At 40.5% G+C, this 16816-nt stretch overlaps 1 protein-coding gene across 1 annotated transcript in view; it reads right to left on the bottom strand.

Annotated features, from left to right (window-relative positions):
* The window catches only part of SLC9A9 (solute carrier family 9 member A9), a 1314986-nt gene that overhangs the window by 565103 nt on the left and 733067 nt on the right, over nucleotides 1-16816 (bottom strand). Inside the window, exons 10-11 of the mRNA XM_082249543.1 lie at nucleotides 6114-6227; nucleotides 1921-2032 (exon numbers count right to left, since the gene is read on the bottom strand). Coding sequence (XP_082105669.1) covers nucleotides 1921-2032; nucleotides 6114-6227 — 226 coding nt within the window. The remainder of the gene's footprint in view (nucleotides 1-1920; nucleotides 2033-6113; nucleotides 6228-16816) is intronic.

Below are 16816 nucleotides of genomic sequence, written 5' to 3'. Positions count from 1 at the left end.
TTTTTTTTTTTTTACTATCTTATTGACCCATGTTGAACTATGACCACCTCAGGTAAAAGTGGATGAGTCAGAAATCCAACCTTGCCATACCTTTTTACATTTTTTGGGGCAGCCTCTATTTTGGAAAGTTGCTTTAAAAAATGGTAATGACGTATTAATTAGGGTCTTACAATAAGTCAGCGAGGGTGCCTCCACTGTTCACATATACTTTAACACTGAGAAGAAGCTGTGGCTCACTGCTCTTAGAAAGTGCCCCCTGGTCTCCAACAGTCCAACCCCCCCTACACTGTACTCTATTTATCAATGCTCATGTAGTTTACAGGAGGCATTATGGACTACTGGAGACCTGGACCCCTGCGTCATATCTGAGGGAAGCTATCTAGGCCTCCAGCTTGTTGCCAGCACAGTGCAGCTTCCTACAATGTTAAGCACAAACACGTTGGTAAAAGAAAAAAAGTGCCATATTCTTTACTATTTTTTGCAGCCTGACTACGTAAGCTAAAAAGTATGAATAAAACTGGACCTTATGTAAATTTTCAAGCCAAAAATGAGAATTTAAATGAAATGAGAATGTTAAAAATTAAAGAAAAAGCATTAAACTCAGCTGCCTTATTTTACTGCCCCCTGGCCACTAATGTGAAACTCCCCTTCTCTTATGTGTGCTTGTTCTGTGTTTTCTGTGGCACTGAGTAATTTACACACATTTTGTTGTAATAAATCTCTTTAGGTGGAAAATAGTACTACACATAATATTACTTCAAAAAAAAAAAAAAAGAATAAATAATAGTTTTAACATTATAAGCTATGTGGAAATAAACCTGAACAAGCAATACAGTACCACTGACAACCTGATGTCCATCTAACATCAAGATGTCTTTCTTGTCAAAGGGTTTGTATTCCTTTACGTTCACCCTTAGGATTTACACAGCACAGACTTGTGACCTGACTTTTTTCTGCTGCGGTAAAACAACACTAGGTTACTTTCCTGCCCCCAGTCTATAATTGGACAGTGAAAGAGCACCTAAAATCAGGTGCAGCTCTTCATAGAAACCAATCAGCTTCCAAGTTTTACGTCAAAGCTTAATTGAACAAGCTGAAGTTAGAAGGCGATTGTCTACCATGCACAGCTGCACCACATTTTGCACTCCTCAGTTTTAGCAAATCAACCCCATAGGGTCCTTTCACGCGGGCTTTGCACCCGGGGGACTCAGTTTTGCTCAGCGGGGATTGATACGCTGATCCCTGCTGAGCAGGCGGATGACAGGTCCATCTCCGCTTACTTTGCAGAGACAGACCTGTCAGATCGCCGTTCTCCTCTATAGAAGATCGGATGAGAACAGACCGCCTGTCCTTTTTCATCTGATCCTATCCGATCCTCCAGATGGATGGAAAATAGGGTTTCCATTCATCTGGTTTTCACAGACAGGATAGGATCGGATAGCAGCGGGTGTCAGCAGGCCGCTGACATCCGCTGCTCCATAGGGCTCCATGGAACATCCGATCAGGTCCGCCTGAAAAACTGACAGGCGGATCTGATCGGAAAGCCCGTGTGAAAGGGGACATAAGGTCATCTTTCTGCTATCTACTTCTGTTAGCATGTTTCTTGCCAGCACATGTGAATAGAGCACATCTGATCGACACCAAGCACTGCCCTATCTCTTACTGCCTAATTACTGCTGTAAAAAGGATTACAAAAGCCTGACATAAAGTAAACCAGGTATACCAGTTACCTTACAATTAATATACATGTCTTTATTTTTTCAATAAATAGACAACAGCATTTGTTTTTTTTTTGTTTTTTTATCTGCTTGGAGTTCAGCTTTAAAGTTCATATTAAATTGTTCTGCACAGTACACTGGCATTCCATTTAGATTCAATCATACCTACAGATAAGGACATCACTGTATAACTGGTACATACCTGAAAACATCATCATGTGTTGAAAATTCCAGGGAATTTTCTTTCTCCGTCCCAAGTTCAAGAAGAAAGTAAGAGGGTATATGTTACATGCCCTGGCTACAAAAATTGATATCTGTTTTTCTCAAATTAAGGAGAAACCATATCAGCGGCTAGAATCATCTACAGCAGGAACATTTGAAAGCATTATATCTGTTGTTTTACAGTGTATTACAGTACAGGTGTGCTCCTCATTCTGCCCAGGCTTCCCTCAGCATGCTTACAATTAATGAATTGTCTAAATATACTCCAGAGAGCAAAAGTCTCATGTTTCTATTGCAATCTTAGTGGTCAGTTATAAAACCACATACTCATGTTTTATGCTGTGTATAATGTGAGCTTCTAAATCTTAAAAGCCATCAAATTAACAGATGAGAAAACCAGAAAGCTGCAAATACGTTGTACCATTCTTCAGGCATAGAGTACATTGCGCATTGGAGTTCTGACACAGGAGCGATTTCATAGCAGCAAGTTGTCGTAGGTACAGAATTTCTCTCCTAAGGCCTCATGCACATTGGGGGTTTTTAAAGTTACTTTTAGAGGCATTTTGCGTTTTTTTCTGCCTCTAAACACCCTCAATGTTAGCCTATGTGTCTATGCACACATAGGCGTTTACAGGTTGTTTAGAGGCAGAAAACAAAAAAACAGGGCAAGTGGGGTAAGGTGAGGAGTGGTTCAGCAGTAAAAATGCTTTAATGTGTCTATTAGCGTTTAGGCACGTCAGGAGTTTACAAGCGTTAATGGATTACTGGACACTGAATGACTATCATATTGAATATTAATGAAAATCTAGAAAAATGGTTTGTACAGAAAGTTCCCAGTGTCCTTTGCTTTTTGTTTCTGGTGTGTTTGGATGTCTACTTACCCTGGCTGCAGTATGGCCCAAGATATTTCACAGATGGACTGGATATCAGCGGTTGAGGTCCATCCAGAGTTATGGGATGTTTTACATCCAAAGTATAATGACCGCATAAACAAAGCCAAAGTGTGGACAGACATTGTTTTAAACCCAGGAAACTAGAAATGGCTGTCAAAGAGCCAGAAGTGCATGTTGCTGCATTTTTTAAAATATGTATGCACACTATTTACAAAATGAAATATTAACCACATTTTTTCCTATTTTTTTTCCTTTAGAAAAAATCTTGCATACTCACTGGAAAACACTATGGGACCATTTCCAACAGGACCTCACAACGGTGGAAAAAGCCGCTAGAAGTGCAACTCCAGCACCACAGAAGGAACACATCTATAGTCAACAACTTGCTTTTCTGCGGAGATCGATGTTGTCCAACAGAGACAGTAAGTATTTTTTTTTTTAATTCGATTTTTTCTTGGGTGAGGGTAGAATACAGCGTTTTAAATTTTTATTTTTATTATAATTGTTTTTTATTTGTTTTTCCTTTTCATTTTTTCCCTTTTTTAAAATTGATTTACTTTTTTTTATTTTATTTTCATAAAATGCATTTTCTCTTTTTAGGACTACTTCAGTGGTTGGCAGAGGGAAGTGAGCATGAGCAAGAGCCAGTGGAGCAGTGTGCAGTTGAGCTGTCCACATCCTTAAAGCAAAGCATTCAGGCCAACTCATTGCCAGTAACACCAGGCAAAATATCACATATGTTACTATCTCGGGTATCTCTCTATCTGTCCATATTTATCTGTATATCTATCTATCTATCTATCTATCTATCTATCTATCTATCTATCTATCTATCTATCTATCTATCTATCTATCTATCTATCTATCTATCTATCTATCTATCTATCTATCTATCTATCTATCTATCTATCTATCTATCTATCTATCTATCTATCTATCTATCTATCTATCTATCGATGTACCTTCTATAAATTTAGCTTAATTATTTGAAATTATTTTTAGGAAGATCTTCATAGTGGTACATCCACATCCAGAGCAGAGGCTGGGGACATGGACATGGGCAGTGTCAAAGGGGGGACAGAATGTCACAAGAAAATGAAGGCAGAATATTGTCATTGATACTGGAGGTGTGGCAGGAGAGGCATAAAAATTGATTCATTTTTAATCCATGTACCATCTTCTGCCATAACTTCTATCACATGTTTGAAGACTTAGGTTGAGACCCTAAATAACAGTTCATAGATAGCATTTATGCAGTTTCCATGCAATACTGGGCAACCAAAAGAAGAAGCATGCCACAGTCCCCACCCCCCACCCCCAGTTATACATACACTATCACTCAATGTCCACCTGTGTACCCTGGGTCCTCAGCTGCCCCCATCATCTCTGTCTTCATAGAATGTTTCATAGATTATAAATCCTGTAAAATAATAATAATAATAATAATAATAATAATAATAATAATAATATTTCTAAATAGATATTTGTAGCACTAACATAAAAGCAGCATAAACTCTGTCAGAATTTGCTAAGCTTGGTATTGGAAGTCAGCACTTTGGCAGTAGGAAAGCGACCTTCTACGAGACTCCAACCTAGCTGCAGTGCTGAGTAGCAATTTGCATCAACCCTGTAAAAGAAACATACTGTTTACCCAGGAAGCAGTAGCAGACAAGTGCTATAATTAGGTAAATCACAATTCACTACTTGAACTGATTTTCATTTTTACTTGTTAGTGAGTGCCTAGGATATCAAGGTTTGGGGCAATAACACCACCAACCACCAAAGTCATATTTTTCCTTTTTTTTTTTCTTGTCAACCCATGCTTAGGCAGAGCACATAGAGAGGTGACATCCACATGATGACAATATGTGTCATTGTGTATACGTTGCATGACTGACTGACAAATCTACCAGAAATTGGACAGAAGAATAATATTACTATAATTACATATACTATCTTGGAGTCTAGTGAGCTTTTCTGAGTGGTTCTAGGCTGCGTGGTTTTGAGGGAGACCTAATTATCTTGTGCTTGAGGTGACCACCTATAGCATAGTGGTCTACTGGTTCTGGTAAGCAGAATTTATTACTCACCTAGGGTGTGAAGTTGATACGTTTGTAGTCACCCTATTTCTACCTGGCACGTTTTTCTGGGTGGTGCAAATTCCTTTACTTGCATGGATCGCTTGCCTGGGACTTGCTTTTTGCACATATTACTACATGGAAATTTCTGTTTCAGTACTGTTTTTTACTAATTGTTTCTAGCGCTGCACTTTCGTTTATTTATTAATTACATATACTGAAAGACGCCATCATCTAACATTTATCATCCCAGCAACTCAGAATCTAAGCAGATTAATTAAAGTGGTTCTAAAGCTTAGTTGTTGGTGTTACCTTAATGAATAAAATGCAATAAGGTTAAAAACCTTCTGTGTAACATAATCCCCCACCTTATACACACCTGAGCCCATTCACTATCCAGAACAGCACTGAGACCCAAGGCTCTCCTGGCTCCGTCCCTCCTCTCTGGGCAGATTGATAGCAGCTGTCAAATAAATGCTGTGATGAGGAGTGGGGGGCAGCGCTGAACCACCTGGTTTGTGTCAATGGACGCAGACAAGGCAGGTCAGGAGTGAGCTTGCACAAGTGCCCCCACAGGAAGCGGCTTCTTTTGGTGGCACTTGCCAAAGAGGAGTCATCAGGGAACCCAAGAAGAGGGGGATCTGGGCTGCTCTGTGCAAAACCAGTGCACAGAGCAGGAAAGTATGACATGTTTGTTATTTTATTAAAAAGAAAAAAAAAAAAGGAACCTGTGATATCACTTTAAATGAGCCAAATACTGCACATAAAAAAAACCTGCCTAATCTCCAGTGATTATGTAAGGGCAATTTTCGACACTCTATGCATTGAATTTCTCTGTAAGTGACCCCTTTTTGCATCATTATTCTAATATATTCTGTAAATGATATTAACTGCTGGCAAGAGTATCACTGCTGAAATATTATGCTGACATTTATGTATGGCTACAAAAGAATAATACTTCTCTTCATCACAAAACATTAAAGGAATAATCTGTGAATAATGCTATACACATATGGCTTGGAAAAAACATTAAATATCAAACCTGTTAATGGTCCTGGATAGAAAACCAAAATTTAATTTAACTATAATGTGCATTAAATTAATCCTGTGAACCAGATAACGCCCCCTCTTTTTTAAACCCCATTCCTGACGTTTAAGGATGGAAAATCTGGCTTGCCAATTTCCTTTGGCGAAAAGGATACAAATGCTCCACATATAAAGAGAGCATTAAAAATGTGATTCTGGAAGGTAAACAGAGCCAGCCCCATGTAACAGAAGATGAAGTTCTCTGCCAAGAAGTTCATGAATTCAAACAGCTGAAAGCAGAAAAAAAGCAGAATCAAATTAGAATTGGAGACATTACACTTTCCAGCCTATTGAACTATGATGTGAAATGCAAACTCAAAGAATATACTAGTAGGTTAATTGGCTGCAACCCAAATTGCCCCCATAGGTGTTTACACATTCTTGTGACTGTTAGGGAAATTAGACTGCCAGCTGCCATGGGGTGGGGTGTGATGTGAATAGTAAAATATGTCCCATTTACATTATATCATAGTGCCATTTGAAAATGTACTTCATCCAAATAGTTGTTATTTGGTGATATATATTAGGTAAACCAAGCTTCCTTGCTGCTGGTGCATACTGGGAGAGGGTATAAATATTCAGGGTGTTACTTGGGAAGTAAGTCTGTACTCCTCTGGGTCTTCTGAGTGGGGGAGGGGTGTGTTGTTTTGCTGAAACCTCTGAGGTCTGCTGAACAGAGGCCTGAATCTGGGGCCTAGCCTGGGGATTGAAGAGCCATGGAGGACCTCCAGATGTCTTGAGGGGCTGTGAAAACCTATGATGTGGAGCTTTGACCTCACTGGAGTATGGAGTCTTCTACCCAGGGTGCTGACAACTAATTTACGCGCTTTACAGTCAGGAGTTACAATCACAAAATGCTGGGTCAGCTTTAGGGTTCTTTATCTGTGACGACAGTGGGTAATTTTGTTCCCTTTTTGTGGAGTCTGCTACTTCATTGGTGTCCTGAGCCCTATCCCTCTCTCCCAGGAGGTCTGAATGAGTCAACAAACTCCCTTTTAATTTGCACTTTAAAGTGACTGGCATCTATCTGTTCACATCCCAGTATTGACTAGGTAATCTATACCCTAAGGTAAAATGTCTGTTGACCCCTGTGTCTGGGGGTACCACTATGCTTCCATCAATCAGGGGGGTGCTATGTAACCAACCAACCTTCAAACACCAAGGCAAATAGTGAGCAAGCACAGTATTCCACCCATGCTACGCTCATCTTCCACTGCCAAAAATAACAGAAATTTTGTGGGTAATTTTCTATTTTTTTTTCCATAAAAACTATTATATGTAACTCAACATAGACAGCTAGGTGCCACTGAAACAACTATACAAATTACTAAAAAAATGAAATAAAAATAAACTATAATTCTTTGTTTGCAAATTATACATTTTTGCTACACTGTCTGGTAAATGACATCACAAGTTCCTGTTTTAGTGTATGTCAGGCCTTTTTTCTAGCTTTGGATAAAGTGGGAAGGACTAAAAATCCTGTTGTGTATTTTTCTGCTATCCAGGGCACCATTATGATTTACACTCACATTCTGTTTTACTGACAACATTTTCAACAGACAGTGAGTGAGCGAGAATCTGTAATGGGCACATACAGAAACAAAACTCTGATGGGTTCTTTACTAAATAAAACATTTTGTTTCGGCCTGTGTTGCTTTTGCAGAGTTCCACTCCCTTCCTCTATTCTCAACTGGTCAGGAAGTGAGGGTAAATCTCTGTAATTCTCCCTTACTGTATTTAAAACAAGGAAAACAAGGTTTTGGCTGGACATACAGTACATTTTTATGTTTGGCACTTTTTTATGACACCTGGCTGCTTATTGGACAATAAATAAGCAGTTTGATGATGCTGATTTTCTGTCCAATAAGCACACAGGTCTACCTAAGAGGCTGCAATACTGAAACGGGACATACACGTGTCACATAAATGGATCCACAGTGAGGCAGATGTGAGTGTCATTTTATTCTGCCAGATTTGCGGTTTACAAATATCATGTAAAACAATTGACATGTATGTTAGCATTTTGCCTTGATCTTCACTTTATGTTGTGTTGCAGTCTTGTAATATGCAGACCATGAACACAAAAACATATTTAAAAGGACAATAAAAAGTATACTGGAAATGACAAAACATTCTTTTTTTTTTTTGCACCAAAGTTATTTTTAGAAACAAGATATATTCTTTTGAATTGCACATATATCTGTTGACTGGGATGATATGCCCCTTTAGTTTGTACTTTGTATGTCTTGAATCTTCTTCGCCCACATGCACAGATCAGTTATGTGAGGGTCTTGTCAAAGCAGTGCGGAAAGACTGTCCTGTCAAACATATTTTTCTGTGAAGTAAAAGGTCACTCATCATTTCTTTCAAAGAAAAATAAAACACTTGCCTAGTCCTGGAGAGATTTCACAAAGTGGAATTCTGTCAATAAGAGGATTCAGCACTAGCAGTAAAATCTATAAAATCTATATTTGTAGTATTGTTAAAGTAAGATCCCTTATTTGACACCTGCAGTGCATTGCTCATCTGCAAATTCTGTAGTTAGGGAAAAACACATTACAAAGCTAATAAAAGCTCGGGTAAAATGCTGTCCATTACACATCTTTAAGGAAATGAATGCTGGATTGTTAAACTAAGTGCAGACTCTTCTATAATTTCTCTGTTATAAAAATGATATGGTTCTGTTTATTCCAATCTTTCAGTTCAGTCTAATTAAAGGGGTTGTAAAGTCAGAAGGTTTTTAATGCATTATCTTATCTTAATGCATTCTATGCAATAAGATAAAAAACCTTCTGTGTGTAGCAGCCCCCCTCAGGCTTACCTGAGCCCCCTCTCGATCCAGCGATGTGCACGACTGTTTCAGCCATCCAGGACTCCCCTCCTCATTAGCTAAGACAGCAGCAGCACCATTGGCTCCCGCTGCTGTCAATCAAAGTCAGTTAGCCAATGAGGAGAGAGAGGGGGCGAGGCCGAAAAACAAAACTCTGTGTCTAAATTAATATATGGAGCTGTGACTCAGCTCAGGTGCCCCCATAGCAGTGGCCGCTGGTGCATATGGGGCGCAGAGGCGCCGCCCCCCTATCCATGCATCCGGCCCCCTAATCTACATGCGGGGCGCCGGACGCATTGGACTTCAATGGGGCTTTTTTTTTTAGCCATGTGATTAGAGCCGGAGGCTCTAATAGGCTTAAAAAAAGGGTGGTCTCAGGGTGCAGTGAACCCACCCAGTTGTGTGACAATAGCGAATAAAAATTCACTATCGTCAGACGGATCCTCCTCCTGGCCAATCAGGACGCGGGTTCTGAGACCCGTTTCCCAATTGGCCAAAAGGAGAAGCCATGCCATTGGGCATGGAGGAGGAGACGCAGAAGACGGGGTAGAAGCCACAGCCGTGGCTGTTGTCGCCGTTCGCCTGCTGCAGATGTGTGAGTGAGCCGGGGGGAGGGCCCTGTACTGTCATGTCGTGCTATGCTGTGGGTCCTGTACTGTAATGCTGTGTGTATTGTGTAAGGCCTGGTGTGGTCCGGGGGAGGGGGGGATGTATGGTGCGGTTCCTCTGCCACCCCCCCCGGCCCATAGAGAACCAGCCGCCACTGCCCCATAGCAAGATTCTTGCTGTGGGGGGCACTCAAAGGGAGGGAGGGTCCAGGAGTACAGTAGAGGGATCTAAGAAGAGAATGATCCAGGCTGCTCTGTGCAAAATCAACTGCACATAGGAGGTAAGTATAACATGTTTGTTAATTTAAAAAAAAAAAAACAAGACTTTACAATCACTTTAAAGCCCAATTCCAGGTTGGGCAAAAAATAGAACACTTGTTCCCCCAACAACTGTTTAACATAAAAATGCAGTTCCAGCTGCTATACTCATCTTCTCTGTAGCATTTTTTATCGCAGGCGCCCCTACTCACTAATCCAGTGATGCTACTCTTTCTGCTTGGGTCAAACCACCCTATATTCATAGTTCCATAGTTAGTCTGGCTGCAAAAAGACACAAGTCCTTCCAGCTCAACCAATGAATTCACAGAGGAATCCTGCAGGGAATGATAACATGTCGTTATGAGCCACTGCTCTCTGCAGCATTTAGGGTCTGTAAATATATATAAAACTGCAAATCTAAATGCTCATATCCTAATTACTACAGCCACACTCTGAAAGCATAAAAAAATACAAATGCTTATTGTACGTTTTGTCTAAATAGATGTTGTCAAAGTTAATCCCCTCGACAATGTCTGTTTAGACGAAAGGTAGGTTGGGGCAGTCATGCCTGTCTGGAGCAGGCACCAGCTGTGTTCTTAGAAATATATGCTTACATTTGTATGCTCCCATTAAAATACTTGGCAGTGTTACACTATCTTGAGTCCCATCTTTTCGGTCAAGACTTATAGTAGAACTGGAAGGGAGAGATGCAAGCTGAACACACTGGAGATGTGTAGCAGATGTCCTCTATGCTAAGGAATCAATGCAGCGAGACTTATGTAGCTTCATGCCATACTAGACCACCTATAATTTGGGGTCTTTTGACTCAGAAAGAGGCTGTCTGTTTGGCAGTGGTGGCTTCACTTGTCACCTGATTGTCGAATATTTCTATGGAATTCAGACACATATTTTAGAAGTTGAAAGACACTTTTTGGACACCTAATATACTGTATTTATATGGAACTTACATTAGGTTTCACCTAATCATTAGGTGATTCTTGTAGACACACCATTTATAATTGTGTTAGATTCACTTTATCGATATTTGTTGAATTGATTAGAAAAGCAATGCACAATTTATTTAGCATTCAGGATCTGCCCATTGCCAGAGGAACAAAAGGGTTAAAAGACTTATAATGTTATTGGAGTCAACCAAACACACATGCAAAAAAGTATACATAGAGGCTTTTTTCTTTTTTTTTTTGGGGGGGGGGGGGGTTGGGCTCAGAAGGATGCAGGGGTCACACCTGGGTGGTGTAGCGGTGGGTTAGGTGAGTGGGGCCTGGTGAGCCCAGGGTCTGTACAGTATTTTAAGATGCTACTAGCAAATGACATGAGAACCATAGTAACTGACACTAAATCTATGCACACTGAAAATCAGGCTAAGGGTAGAAGTAATCTTATCATATTTAAGGCTCTGCCAGATGGGTTTTTAAAATGGCTTTTAGACAGGGATCGGCAAGGTGTCCATACAAGGACACTGGTGTCTGTGAGCAGTTCTTGCAGGGTCCGTGGCCATCCATTTTGTGTTGGGTGAGATGAATATGCTGTCTGACAATCACAGCATACACTGATTTACCTCCCCTGCCACTGCCCACTGCTTGGTAGGGCCCCTGGCATCCTATCAACCAATCAGGTGCTTGAACCGCACCCCAGGCCCTGACCTTCACAGGAGGGGAACAGAACTTCCTCCTCTAAACTTGCCCGCCCATGCCGCTGCCCAGTCCCAGTGCCCCAGCTTCCTCATGAGTCGCATATGTGTCCTATTCCTATAGCTCCACTTGAAAAATCAGGTCATAATGTAAGGCGGATCTATAGGGGTCCCTGCTCTAAATGAAGATCTATGGGGACCCTGGCCTGCTCTAAAGAGGGGTCTATGGGGACCCTGCTCTCAAAAGGGATCTATGGGAACCCTGGCCTGCTCTAAAGAGTGATCTATGGGGACCTTGCTCTAAAGTGGGATCTATAGGGGCCCTGCTCTGAACTGGGATCTATGGGGACCCTGCTTTAAAGTGGAATCCATTAGGACCCTGCTCTAAAGTGGGATCTATGGGGACACTGCTCTAAATTTAGATCTATGGGGATCCTGCTTTAAAGGGGGATCTATGGGAACCCTGGCCCGCTCTAAAGGGGGATCTATGGGTACCCTGCTATAAAGGGGATATATGGGGTCCCTGGCCTGCTCTAAAGGGGGATCTATGGGGACCTTGCTCTAAAGGGGAATCTATGCCATAGATCCCCCTTTAGAGCAGGGTCCCCCAAAGATCCCCCTTTAGAGGAGGACAGGGTCCCTATAAATCCCCCTTTATAGCAGGGTCCCCATAGATCCCCCTTTACAGGACGGTCCTCTTATATACCCCTTTAGAGCAGTATCCCCATAGATTCCCCTTTAAAGCTGGCCAGGGTCCCATAGATCCCCTTTTAGAGCAGGGTCCCCATAGATCCACTGAACCCTGACACATGCTGCTGTGAGCGAGGCTTCCGACATATGAATGCTATAAAAAACCTCCACAAGAAATCAACTTGAGAACTGTTGTGTTGACACATGTTTGCGTATTGCTACTTCATCCATGTCTACAAAGGACCCTGATGCTGCTGTGTCTCAATACCACCAAAAAATAAGAAAAGGTAAGAAAATCTTTAAACATTTTATAACAGTATACCACAAGGTCTTTATATAAATGTCATTTTAAACTTGTATAAATATCTGCCATGGCCTTGGTCTGTGTATATCCCTGCATATAGAAGGTGAGGAATCATAGAAGACCTAAGCAATAAGGTAATGCTCATCCATAATATATGTACCCAGCAGCAGGTTCTGAATAGTGATGCCACCTTAAAGTGGCAAGTGTGTATGAAGCACACATTCTAAATATAATTACATACAGTATATGTAAGGGGGAAAAAAAACCCTTCACACATATGAACTCTATCTTAGCTTTTTTTCCCGAAATGAATATTAATTTTATTAAGAAAACCATATACAGAAGGAAACTTTGACATAGAGTATTTGTTCTTCACTTGATCATTTGATTGTGTTCAGGTAGATCTGACAATCAAAAGAATGGCAGTAATATGTATATCTCCTAACTTGCCTATACCTACGGCCTTCAATGGAGTTCTGCTTTAAGAGCATCCTTACGAATAATCATTTACATTTATCTCTTGATATCTGTTATACTGTATATACAATTTATATAATAAATATTTGATTGAGCACAGAGATACTGTATGTAGGCTGATTTTTCTGGATATTGTTTGCAAATGCAAGAAATGGGCATGGAATGGGATCTGCCTCTATGTAGGACCAACTTCCCTGGGGCAGTGCAATAGGGATTTTATTTTCTATTACAGAGGAAACCTAAAAATATCAAGTAGCGTCCAAAGACATTCTCAAATGTATGACAATTTCATTGACATGAACCCTTTATCACCAAAAGGCAGCAGTGTCTCTTCTTTTCCATTTAATCTACTGTTGGTACAGGTATTGGGTTGCAAATTAAAAAGTGTAACCCTTAAGATTTTCTGGATGATAACAGTCAGCAGTTTAGACAATGCCAAACACAGTACAACATAAAGGCATAGAGTAGTTTAAGACAGGCTGAAGGTCAGGGTTGGCAGCAGATAAGCATAGCTGAAAAACAAGGGGAAGGCCAAGACAGAACACGAGAAAACAGTCATATTCACAACCAGAGCTAATTGTAACAGATATCCACAGTTGAGCTGAGTACTAGGAAAAGCTAGATGTGGTGCACGAGTCAAGTTATGAGGAGGAAACAAAACCCAAATTCCCAATAGCAGCCTGGAGGGTCAATATACACCACAAGTTTGATAAGGCACTCTGAAATTTAGCAAATTGAGGCTGTGTGTTCAGTCTTAGCTTGACCACACAGCAGGACTATATATTTTCCAACTGATGACACAGGTGTGTTTTTAGGCACAACAGATGTATGCATTCCATGTAGAGGACATACTGCACAAGAGGCAAGGGAACAAACCACCAAAAGGCTTTCAAAAGTCGGCAATGTTCTGTAAACTCTCTGCATCTACTGACATATCATGCAAAGCTTTTACTGTATTATCATTTTAAAATGGTTTTAAATTCCAATTAAAGTATCAATAAAAAACATGAATGCATTCAGGGTATAGCAAAAGAGTGTAAAGGTGGCCTCAGGTGGATCAAAATTTGTCCTGTTCAACAGGACCTGCACAAATTTCGATCAGTGTGTGGCCATCTGTGTTCAACTGTCTTGGCGAGGAGTCCCACTGTCTTGGTGAGGAACAATCATCTATGGCCAGTTTAAGAGTTCAATGCTTTTACTCTTTATATGTTTTCCAAAGCACCCCCAGCCCTAACAAAACATTTTATGGCCAGCGCTAGGCTGCAAATAAAGGTCCTTGTGAGAGCAGTGGTTTATTTTCTGCAAGCTGATATGCCCTCTGCCTAGTTTGAATTGCAGCTCTGCAATTAGCAGGGAAAATAAGCTGTAGTGAATACAGAGCTGTAGTTATGACTAAGTTGGGCATATGTTGGACCACTGGATATAAAAAGTTGCTCTTATTAGTTTGCAGGGATCTTAACCACTTAACGACCGCTCACTGTGCCTCTACTGCGGCACAGTGGCTCGTTATCGACCTACGTCGCTGGACTCCTCCCCCTGTAGGCGGCGCTCGCGCGCCGCCAGAGGCGCGCTCCCGCTGTTTTCATTCACAGCGGGAGTCGGGCCAGGGGAGGAGCGGCGGCGATAGCCACCGCTCTTCCCCGATCCTCGGGGAATCTAGTTTGGAGATCCGCCCGCCTGTGTAAACAGAGCGGGCGGATCTCCTAAGTGACAGGGAGTGACAGATCGGAGTGTTCAGCATAGCTGAACATCCGATCTGTCCCTCACTCACTCAGTCACCTCCCCCCCCACACGTCAGTAAGCACCAGGCATACATTAACCCCTCACTCTCCAATAAAATTAACCCCTTCCCTGCCAGTGTCATTTTTACAGTAACAGTGCATATATATAGCACTGATTACTGCAGTAATGTCACTGGTACCCCCAAAAGTGTCAAAAATGTCAGTCAAGGGTCCGATCTGTCCGCCGCAATGTCGCAGTCCCGCAAAAAAAATCGCAGATCGCCACCATTACGCGTAAAAAAAAAAAACGCCAAAAATGACAGAAATCTTTCCCTTAGTTAGTAAACGCAATAACTTTTGCGCAAACCAATCAAAATACGCTTATTGTGATTTTTTTTACCAAACATAGGTAGCAGAAAACAAATTGGCCAAAAATTTTTAAAAAAATTGATTTTTACATATTTTTTGGGAGGAATTTCATATAAAAAAAATTTAAAAATATTGTTATTTTTCCAAAATAAACGCTCTTTTTTTGTTTATAGCGCAAAAAGTAAAAATCGCACAGCTGATCAAATACCACCAAAAGAAAGCTCTGTTTATGGGAAAAAAAGGACGTAAATTTCGTTTAGGTATGGCGTCGCACGACCGCGCAATTGTCAGTTAAAGTCGCACAGCGCCGAATCGCAAAAAGTGGCCTGGACGTAAGACAGCAAAATCCTCCAGTGGTAAAATGGTTAATCTGCAGCCCATCCTTTCTCCCAGCACAAACAAGATCATCTGGCTTGTTCTTTAGCTGGTAATACGTAACTCAAATCTTGTGTAATTTCTGTTAAATCAGCCAAAATTCAAACTGTGGGTGGCACTGTCAGCCTCATCCCGTGCAATATTGTGGATAAAAATATTGAGGGAGCTGAGGGGGAAACTATCCGATGCCGAGTGTCACTGTTTTGGTATTTCAGCAGCCATGGGTGACACAGCTTTCTATATACAATACCCAGCAGGGAAGTTCCTTCCATTAACACTGTTTAGTGAGCATGGATGGGGGAATGAACCAATTTCTCTTGTTCAGTCTGTGAGCTAAATAAGAGAAGTTTACCTGTGTTTGGCTATCCTTATACAAAGCATGCTTCCACCCATACAGTAAGTACTCATTTTTTATTCTGTATTAGAAACCCCATTGTTTATATGGATGCACTCTTGTCACATTTTCATTTGTAAAATAAAAAGTGGCCAAAATGAATCACACTTTCCTGTTTTAAGGTTTAAAAGGTAGCCACATAAAATCAAATGTGTATGATATAAACATAAATTCAGGAGTATTAAAGAAAACCTTGCAGTTTCTATTAACTATGAATTAACTATTTACTTTTAAAATGACAATAAAAATGCTCTTTAGAAATTGCAATACTAAATAGGCTAAATAGAGGCATGCACTGTCCAACATAATCCCGTTTGAATCCTTTATTGTAATACACTTACTCTGCTAGGGTGAAAAATAAAAGCTCTTATAGCAATACTAATGACAGAGGACATCAGAATTCCAAGGCTTTGTGAACTATAGTTTATGACCAATACATAATTCACCAACTAAAAGATGATAATGAGATTCTTTTTAAGTAAGGTCAGGAAAAAAAAATGCATGTAGCCATACCTTGGAGTTTTGCTCTTCACCTTGATGTTTTGCTACATTTTTGGATTAATCTACTTAACTTTCTGTTAGTGAACCGTTACAAAACAGAAATAACAATCACTGTTGATCACCCTTCAATACTGCTATCTGTTAGGTCACAGGGGAAAGAAGGCTAAGTATACTTTATATGAAAGTGCACCTATTGTTTAGGCCAAGTTCACATTTATCCATATTTGCTTTGTTAATGTACAATGTAGCGCATTTACCTTTAGTGTCTCCATTGGAAGAGTTCCCTTCTTTTACTTTTCTGGGGACAACCCAAAATTTGGGATTTTCTTTTTCTTTTACTTTCATTGATAATGGTAAACAGGACAATTTGAGAGGATGAATCTCCTTAATGGGGGTACAGACAGCAATAACAACTGGCAGGGGTTCTAATTCCTCTCCACTCATTCCAAAACAAAAACAAAAGTTTTGTCTCTAGAAAAACTTTAAGGGTTCATTCACACCATGTGCAGTGACCTGCATTTTTCACATCAGATCAATGCAATTCATTGCAAGGGCACATAGAAAACAATGGCTTCTTTCACACCACAATGTTGTGTACATGTACGTTGCAATAAATGCAACATGTTTGCATTGTAACACAA

The sequence above is a fragment of the Pelophylax lessonae genome, assembly GCF_965119305.1.
Source record: "Pelophylax lessonae genome assembly, chromosome: 3".
Lineage (NCBI taxonomy): Eukaryota > Metazoa > Chordata > Amphibia > Anura > Ranidae > Pelophylax > Pelophylax lessonae.
Note: the sequence above shows the minus strand (reverse complement) of the source record. Positions and strands in the feature narration are given on the sequence as shown.